This window comes from Mesocricetus auratus, unplaced genomic scaffold, assembly GCF_017639785.1.
Source record: "Mesocricetus auratus isolate SY011 unplaced genomic scaffold, BCM_Maur_2.0 Super-Scaffold_100066, whole genome shotgun sequence".
Classification (NCBI taxonomy): domain Eukaryota; kingdom Metazoa; phylum Chordata; class Mammalia; order Rodentia; family Cricetidae; genus Mesocricetus; species Mesocricetus auratus.
The window spans coordinates 2,267,122-2,277,281 of record NW_024429235.1 but is presented as its reverse complement, the minus strand read 5'-3'; the positions used below and the strand labels follow the sequence as shown (position 1 = coordinate 2,277,281).

The 10,160-nt window shown below is 45.9% G+C and overlaps 1 protein-coding gene across 1 annotated transcript; it reads right to left on the bottom strand.

Moving 5' to 3' along the window:
• Positions 1–8,494: 8,494 nt before the first annotated feature.
• LOC101836948 (olfactory receptor 5AU1) lies at positions 8,495–9,430 on the bottom strand. The gene has a single exon (XM_005087022.2). The coding sequence runs from the start codon at positions 9,428–9,430 to the stop codon at positions 8,495–8,497; it is 936 nt and encodes a 311-aa protein (XP_005087079.1).
• Positions 9,431–10,160: the final 730 nt, after the last annotated feature.

The window sequence follows — 10,160 nt, the reverse complement described above, 5'->3', positions numbered from 1 at the left end:
ATGTTGACGCTTGTCCGAGGGTGGCTTTGAATGGGAAGTGAGCGTACCTTGGGGTGGTTCGCAGAGCGAGACGGAAGGATGAACCTGATCCACGGCCGCAGCTTCTCATGTACAATGACACACCCTGGTCACACTCCCGAATGTGTCGGGAAGCGTGGTCTGCACTGTAAAGTGGATGCCAGACTGTCACCAGTCACATACATTTTAAAGTAAGAAGCTGTCGCCACAGGTGCCTCTCTGGACACTGTTTTTAAAACCCTTGATCCACCACTGAGCCTGCAGAAGACGCTGTGGGCTTCAGCACAACCATCAACGCCAGTACCCAAGGACTCACAATGGATGTCACTCCAAGTTCTAAATGCCAGTCTCCAACAACAACAAAAGACCATTAACATAACAACGCAGGCTCATGTTGACATGCGGCTGAAAACTTCAAATAAGGCAGTTTGGAGAAAAAAATGTTATCAGCCATGAGTGCAAAAGCTGGGGGGGAACACTGCACAGTCCTGGAAACAAACTGGTGGTGTTCACACACACACACACACACACACACACACACACACACACCACACCATCACACACACCACACCATCACACACACACACATACATGACACATCATACACATACCACACACACATAACACACACATCACACCATCACACCCACATACACATACAAAACATCATACACACACATCACACACACACACCAGACACACCATATACATATACATACACACATAACACACACACAAAACACACACATCACACCATCACACACACCACATACACACACATACCACATACACACACACACCACATACACATACATGACACATCATACACACACCACACACATATACATACATCAAACTCACATACACACACACCACACATATCACACACACACACACACACACACACACACACACAAAGGAATGTACACCATCCCATGTATTTCCACACCCTCCACGCTCTACCTGAAATCCTGGAAATCATCAAGCACCTTTCCATCATTGTTATTTTGCTATTTCAAAAAGCTATACAAGCCGGGCGTTGGTGGCACATGCCTTTAATCCCAGCACTCGGGAGGCAGAGGCAGGCAGATCTCTGTGAGTTCGAGGCCAGGCTGGTCTACAGAGCGAGTTCCAGGACAGCCTCCAAAACAATACAGAGAAACCCTGTCTCAAAAAACAAAACAAAAACAAACAAACAAAAAAAAAGCTATACAAATGGGGCTATGTACTCAAGCTGTTACATGTGTCAGGTTGTTACTTTGGTTGCCAACTTGACTACACGTGGAGTCGACTGAAACCCTTTTTTTCTTTCTGGTTTTTCGAGACAGGGTTTCTCTGGGTTCTCTGTGTAGCTTTGGAGCCTGTCCTGGAACTCGCAGAGATCCGCCTGTCTCTGCCTCCTGTGTGCTGGGATTAAAGGCGTGCACCACCACCGCCCAGAATGAGGGATTTCCTTAAACAGATTATTTGTATCAGGAAGCCCTACCCTCAACCTAGGCTACAGTTGGTGGCAGCCATCATCAAAGGACACGAGAAAGAAACTTTTCTCGTGGCTTGTTTACCTTATTCTCCCTCACGAGTTTGTCTATCCTCTTAAAGCAGCCAGGATAAAATCCAACTTTGATGGGGGAAGTCCTGTGTATGTGTCAATAAAGCACTGTTGGCCAATAGGGAAGTGTGGGGACACCAGACCTTGAGCAGAAACCCACTTCCCCTTCGGCCTGGGAGCAGGCATCTATGTAATGTTTACTGAAAACAATTCAGTGCTTTAGGGCTCAGATAGGGCTTGCTCACTGAAAAACCATGCCTTTCACACCCCCCTACGGCTAGATGCCTCTTCCTGTTTCCCTGTGGTGTCTCCCCGATTCTGGGGCCGGAGATTAGACCACCAGCCAGTAGGAAAGAATGGTATGTAGATGAATGGCAGAAGTCCTTAAAAAAGGGAAGCTCCTTTTTCTTAGAGAAACTTCTCCTGAGACTTCTCCTGAGAGCTCTCCTAAGCGGACTGGGGTCTCCTCCTAAGCTGACTTGGGAAACATAAAGTTTTCTTAAAGCAACCGACCGGTCTCTGTGTCATCTATCCCGACCACCTCGCTACATTCTCGGATGCAGGCCGCACAGCAGGTGCGACAAACTTCAAGGGAATTTCTTTGTTGTGTCAAATCAGGTATCTACATATTTGGGGTGCTGTTGATCCATTTGCATATACATACATAAGTTTATTTTTAAAGATTTATTTGAGGCAAACAGATCTCTGTGAGTTCAAAGCAGCCTGGTCTATATAGTTATTTCCAGGACAGTCAGATCTAAATAGACCTTGTCTAAAGGAGAACAGGAGGAGGATAATCGAATAAAGCTCAAGGGGCTGGAGAGATGGCTCAGCGGTTAAGAGCACTGACCGCTCTTCCAGAGGACCTGGGTTCAATTCCCAGCACCCACATGGCAGCTCACAACTGTCTGCAACTCCAGTCCCAGAGGACCTGACACCCATTGTAAAGCACCAATGCATGTAAAACAAAAATTAATAAACGTAAAAAAAAATAAAGGCACAAGCCACCATGCTTGGTCTTACTGTTTTCACAGTGATGGAACATTAACTCGATTACTGTGGCTTTATAGTACAATCAGAAATCATGTAGTATCAGACCCAAAAATTTGTTCTCCACAGCTCCTTGATATATTTTGGGTTCTTTGATTTTTCCCATAGGAAAAAAGATTTATTTATTTTATGTGTATGAATTTTTTGCTGAAATGTATGTCTGTGCACCACACGTGTGTCTGGTGACCAAGGAGGCCAGAAGAAGGCATCAGATCCTCTGGAACTGCAATTACAGATGGTTGTGAGCCGCCGAGTAGGTTCAAACCATCTATCTCTCCAGTCCCTAGACATTCTTTTCATTTGGATGGTGAAATCCACTACTTTGTATGTCAACGTAAAAAAATTAATTAGAAAGAGGCCGGGCTGGACCAACAGCCTCCAAAACAATACAGAGAAACCCTGTCTCATAAAAACAAAACAAAACAAAAAAATTAATTAGAAAGAAAGAGCATTGGGGCAGGATCTGGAAGGAGTTGGGAGAGGGAAAAATATGGTCAAAATATATGGCATGAAATTATCAAAGAATAAAGACATTTTTAAAAGGAAAGAAAATGAATTTTTATTTTATTTATTTATTTTATTTTATTTATTTTGGTTTTTCGAGGCAGGGTTTCTCTGTATTGTTTTGGAGCCTGTCCTGGAACTAGCTCTGTAGACCAGGCTGGCCTCGAACTCACAGAGATCCGCCTGCCTCTGCCTCCCGAGTGCTGGGATTAAAGGCATGCTCCACCAATGCCCGGCAACTGATTTAATTCTACTAAAACAGTTCTCTTGGTTTTTGTTGTTATTTTTTTTTTTGTTTTGTTTTTTTGAGACAAGGTTTCTACACTCACATAGAAAATAACAGACCTCGGATTTGAACCAACGTGGCCTGGCTTTAGTGTCACACAGGCCAGTGACCCTAAATTTCCTCTAATAAAACCCCTAGACAGAACTAAAGGGAGGTCACTGTACCCAAGCAAATAAGATCAACACGAACACTAGAAGTCAACAGAGAGCTTAACTATAGAAGATGAATTCCAATTAAAATCCAGGGGCAATTTCAGTGTGATCTTCCTGCCTGTGCATTAAACCATCCTTAGCCTCCTGGTTTTCGGTGTCACAGAAAGGGTGGACTAGGGGAGAGGGGACAGGTGTCAGTTGCATGACTGAGGAATGTTCAGACTAAATTGCAGGATCATGTGGTCTTCATTGACTTGGTCATAGTGGAATTAGATCAAGGAAGGCCAAAAAACAAACAAACAAAAAAAGTCACTTTCCAAGGGCCAGCAAGTAAAGGGGTCCAGCCCAAGAATGTGGCCCCGACTGGGCTCCCATTGCATGATTCTTCTTATTTAAAAATAGTCACCATGGGTGGAGAGGTGGCTCAGCTGTTAAAGGCCTGTACTGCTCTTCCAGAGGTCCCTAGTGGCAGCTCACAGTCCCCTGTGACTCCGGGGCCAGGGGATTCAACACCCTCTTCTGACCTCTGGGAACATTCTCACATACACATAAATAAAAGCAAAAATAAAATCTTTTTAAAAAAATAAGTAAAACTGTCAATGTAATGAACTGAACTTGGAAGTTGGCAAATGCAAAACAAGACTAGGGAGAGCAGCTTTTTTCCCCAGTGACACTGGGAAGGCAGCCAAAAGTGGCAAGAGGGTGAGGCATGGATAAAAAGTGGCATGAAGGTAAAAGATGGTTCAGCTGTTACAAGCTTTGCTGAATTTAGATCCCAGCACCCATACAATTCAGCTCCTGTAACTCCAGCCCTAGGAGATACATCGCCCTCTTCTGGCCTCCATGGGTACCAGCACTCACAGGAACAGACACACACACACACACACACACACACACACACACACACACACACACGCACATACACACGTGTACACACAAACAAAACTAAAAATAAACCTCTTTTTTGGATGCTGTTTTGTTTTCGTTTTTCAAGACAGGGATTGTCAGTGTAAAAGTCCTGGCTGTGCTGGAACTCACTCTGTAGACCAGGCTGGTCTTGAACTCACAGAGATCCGCCTGCCTCTGTCTTCTGAGCGTTGGGATTAAAAGTGTGCGCCACCACACCTAGCTAAATAAATATCTTTTGAGAAAATCGGGTGAGGAAGTTTGCAGCCAAGTTGGCCAACCTCGGTTTGATCCCCAGAACCCACATGGTGGACAAAACCAACTATGGTAAGTTGCCCTCTGACCTCTACGTCTACACCAAGGCATGTGGCTACCTACCACAGGTAAACAAATAAACGAGATAACACACCTATAGACACATGGAGACGTACAAAGCTGGGAACCCTCTGGCTCAGAAAACAACTGGGCCAATTCACTCAGTTTAACAATGGCCTACAGAGCGAGTTCCAGGACAGCCTCCAAAATAATTTAGAGAAACCCTGTCTCGAAAAAAAAACAAAAATAAAAAGAGAGAGAGAGAGAGAGAACGTGTACCTCAGTTTTGTTGAAAAGAAAAAAAATTGTCGCTATTTGAGAAGCAGTTGAGCAAGTGCGGACCACACTGGCCCTGGAGTAGAGACAGCGTCGTGCTGGCCACTGACTGGGGCTGTCCCCATGTCTGCCAGCTACGGTTATAAACCAGCAGTGCAGCTGGCGTTTGGGACAATCCTGGCACAGCATGGCACTTTGTGCACCCGGCCTCCTTCCTCTTCAGTAAGGTCACCTTATTTCCAGGGTTTTTGTAAATCTCAGGAGTTTCTCCTTCATCTTAGTGACAGTATCCATCCCGCATGCTGCATCAGCAAACCCTAGCTGTTTAAATAGTTTGCAGCCAGAGAAACCCTAAAAGGCGTTCCTTGCTCGGTTTTCAGAAGTTATTGGGTCACATGGGCTTGACATATGTCCACTTTCCTTCGTTCATCATCATCAGAGTCATCTTTGTGGCAGTTGCACCTTGGAATGGTCTGTTCTGTTTTGAGAAAAGCCCAGGTTGGCCTTGAACCGGCTAAGCAGTTGTAGAATTCCTATTCTTCTTCCTCTACCTCCCAGTCCAGAGAACTTTTGTGAGTGCCACCACGTCCACAGAATCATCTTTTAAAATATTGCTGCATTGCCATTTGGTAGACTTATCTGGTAGCCATGTCCTTAAACATCTGTCCCAAATCCCCCAACATGGTCTTGATGGTTGCAGGTTGTTTAAAAAGTTCCTGATCATTTTCAAATACTTCTTTAGAACTCTGAAACCTAATTAAAGGCACAACACTCAGTCTCAGGAAGACAGCCTGAGGTTGATGGGAGTGCTCCAAACAAGGGGAGGACAGGAAGGCTGAGGACTCCAGAACTTCTGAACCGTTCAAGTAAGTCATTTTAAAAAGTATTTTGAGCCAAACAGTCAACTTTCGGGTTTTTGTTTGTTTTGTTGGTTTTTGAAGACAGGGTTTCTCTGTGTATCCCTGGCTGTCTTGGAACTTTCTCCCTAGACCAGGCTGGCCTCAAATTCACAGAGACCCTCCTGCCTCTCTCTGTCTTCTGAGTACTAGGATTAAAGGTATGCACCACCACCACCTAGCATGAGGTTTTTTTGGTTTTTCAAGACTCAGTTTCTCTCTGTAGTCCTGGCCTTCCTTGATGGGACTCTAGCCCACTCAAGGATGTGTCTCTGATAGGCCTTGCCCTTCTCCCCAATTCCCTCTGCCTTGCTAAAAAACTGTTAGATTGCATTGCTGAAGCTAGCCCTCAAGGTCCAGTTCCTTGTTTGGCCCTCCCTCTTCTGAGGCTGACTACCAAGGTCCAACTATTAAAGCATTGAAATCCAGCAATCAAAAGCCCCTGGGGTTCAGAGGTCAAGAACACTGGCTGCTCTTCCAGAGGTTCTGAGTTCAATTCCCAGCAACCACATGGTGGCTCACAACCATCTGTAATTAGATCTGGTGCCCTCTTCTGGCCTGTAAGCATACAAGCAGACAGAATACTATATACATCAAAAATAAATAAATAAATAAATAGCCCCTTAGGCTCACCTAACTAACATGCCCAACTAAAATTAAATACCTCACCCTAACGTGAGGCTTCCCACTTTACCTTCAAAAACCGCCATTTTCCTAAGTGCCACATCTGTCTCCTCTCTATCCAGAGGCAGTCAATCCTTTGTTCTCTGGGACAAACACCCCTGCTCCCTTTTCCTTGTTCTGTCACTCTTCTCTCTCTTCCTCTGTCTCCTGTCTCTGTTCCTTATTCTGCCCACTGTCCCTCTGGGACAGAGAAATCTCCTTTATGCTGAGAGCTTGATCTCCGTGTCCTGAGCTGACACTTTTCCTTTCAGTCCTGGAACTCACTCTGTAGACCAGGCTGGTCTTGAACTCACAGAGATCCGCCTGCCTCTGCCTCCCGAGTGCTGGGATTAAAGGCGTGCGCCACCACCGCCTGGCAAAAGAGCCAACTTTTTGTTGTTGTTGTTGTTGTTATTTAGACTTATTTATTAATGCTGGCAATATATTCAGAATCCTCAAGATTACAGCAATAGATCACCAGGAAATATAGCATCCTGTTGCCATAGAGATGGTTTTATTCTCTCAGCTCCTCTCCAGAACCCCTCACTGGATACCAGGCACTGGGGATCTGGGGAGTCAAGCTATTCCAGCTGGGGAATTAACATAATAACAATGATAATTAAATTACACAGAGAGGAAGTCCATGAAATATGCATGGGAAAGAAATGGATTTGATTCATTTAGGCAAATGAGCATGCTTTCCCGTTAGTAAAAGAGCCAACTTTTATAAGAAGGAAGTTGTAAAGAACCAGAAGAATTCTCCTTGGGATTCAAGGTTTTAAGTTAGTTAAGAGATGACTATTTTGTGTGAGTGGCTTTTATTTTACACGCTTTTTATTGGCGTCTATTCATTGTGGGCAGTGAAGTATATAATTTTGACACAAGTCTATCATGTGCTTTGACCATGCTCATTCTCCACTCTGCTTTCTCCTGCTTTCCTTCCTTCTGTTCCCACTCATTTCCCCAATCTAGCTTCTACCTTCACGTGTGTGTGTGTCTGTCTGTCTGTGTGTTTGTGTCTGTGTGTGTGAGAGATTTGATATATCTACATAAAATCTGGGATCTATGGATGAAATTAACATTTGAGCCTGGCGGTGGTGGCATACACCTTTAGTCCCAGCACTTGGGAAACAGAGGCAGGCGGATCTCTATGAATTCAAGGTCAACCTGGTCTACAGAGCGAGTGTCAGGACAGGCTCCAAAGCTGCACAGAGAAACCCTGTCTCAAAAAACAGTAAAAAACAAAAACAAAAACAAAAAAACAAAAAAAAGGACGTAACATTTGTTTTTTTATCATCTGATCATCTGACTTACTTTGCTTAATTTGATGATCTCAATTGCATCAGGGTCTCAGGGAGCAGCTGAGGCTGGCCTCGAATGTGATTCTTCTCCCAAGGGCTAGGATTAAAAGCATGAGTCACTATGCCCCGCTGGGAATAACCTTAATCTGAAGAACAAAAATGTCTGTCTCTAATAGGAAAATAAAGCATTTACAAATTTCAAAGTAGGATAAAGTATTAGAACAAAGCCATCATTAGCCTTGGCCAATGAGTCCAATTAAGCAAGAGTAAAAGGTCTTTGATAGTTCCAGAAGCACTGCAGACCAGCAGGCATGCCCCCGATTCACAGGGAAGCGTGGGTGCAAGACAAAGCTCTGTTGGCTTTCTTTTTTTTTTTTTTTTTTTTTTTTTGTCTTTGTTCTTCGACACAGGGTTTCTCTGTATTGCTTTGGAGGCTGTCCTGGAACTCACTCTGTAGACCAGGCTGGCCTCGAACTCACAGAGATCCGCCTGCCTCTGCCTCCCCAGTGCTGGGACTAAAGGCGTGCGCCACCATGCCCGGCTCCGTTGGCTTTCTAAGGACGCACGAGTCCATGTGATCACTCCATTGATTTCCAGCCCCAAGCCTTCCTTAAGGCCTCCTTCACGTCCTTGTTTCTCAGAGAGTAGATTAAGGGGTTGGACATCGGGATCACCACTGTGTAGATGACGGCAACTGTGCGGTCCTGGGTCAAGGAGTAGCTGGACTTGGGGCGCAGGTACATGAAAAGAGTTGTGCCGAAGAAGAAGCACACGGCAGCGAGGTGGGAGGCACAGGTGGAAAACGCCTTGGACCTGCCCCGGCTCGAGCTCATCTGCAACACGGTGACGAGGATTAGGACATAGGAGACCAAGATGGTGAGGGTGCAGCTCAGGAGGTTGAAGCCCGCGAAAAGGAAGAGCAAGATCTCGCACAGCGAGGTGTCCACACAGGACAGGGACAGGATGGGGGGCCCGTCGCAGAAGAAGTGAGTGACCACGTGAGCACCACAGAAGCTCAGACTGAAGATGCAGCTTGTGTGGATAAGAGAATTGAGAAACCCTGCGCTATAGGAGCCCGCAATCAGAGAGGCACAGACGTTAGGAGACACGACGGCTGGGTAGAGCAGAGGGTTACAAACAGCCACGTAGCGGTCGTAGGCCATGGCGGCAATGAGGTAGCACTCGCTGGTGGCGAAGCCCGCGTAGAAGAACATCTGAGCCATGCAGCCGAGGTAAGAGATTACCTTTCTCTTAGCCAAGAAGTTCACCAGGGTCTGGGGGACCACCGTAGAAGAGTAGCAGAAATCCAGGAATGAAAGGCTCTTGAGGAGGGAGTACATGGGTGTGTGGAGGGAGACACTCACGTGGATTAGTGAGAACATGGTCAGGTTCCCCAGCACTGTGATGGCGTACATGGCCAGGAATACCACAAAGAGTAGCCTTTGAAGCTGGGGGTCACTGGTGAGGCCCAAGAGTTCAAACTCCATCCCTTGGCTCAGGTTTGTCCTTTCCATATTTGTTCAGGCTCTGAGGGTGCAGACAGACAGATGGACTACAGAAGCCAGGTTGGACATGCAGGGCCTGCACAGCTTGCTCCTACTTTAAGGATAACCTTCTGGAGATTAGGGTGTTCCAAAGACATCTGGCCATCTCTACTGGGTTGGCCGGCTGATTAGTAAGCTTCGCAGTGGGAAATGTAATAACGCTGACACTAATCCTTCTGTGATCACAGGATCCTTAAATAGTGAGACATTCGCTTTTTGAATGCACATTTAGTTTTCTGGCCACACGACTGTGTTGCCCTCCTAAGAAAGTCTAGAGGGTCTCCTGGCAGGCAGCCCATAGGCTACGGGTAACACATCCTGTGTAAGCGCCGGGTGAGCAGGGCTTTGTCGATGACCATGTGTGTCGGCTGTGGGATGGACTTGACGGTTCTGAGTTCCGGTTTTCTCGTCTGTAGAGCGAGAACAGCAGTTGCCTTAGAATAATGTGAAAACTGAGACGGTAAAAATGCAAATCCCTCAGACAAAGACCAGCACACTGAGGAAATTCAAGGGATGCCTGCAACCACAGGGGCCACGGACCTACTGCGTAAAATACACACGATAAAGGAGGTAAAGCAGTAGCAAAACTTAACATGGAACCTACCACACAAGGGTTTAGATAGAAACACACGCTCAGCAAGAGCGACTGGACAGGCTTTCCGGGGAGCTGGAGGTGGCTCACTGGCTCAGCTGGACATCC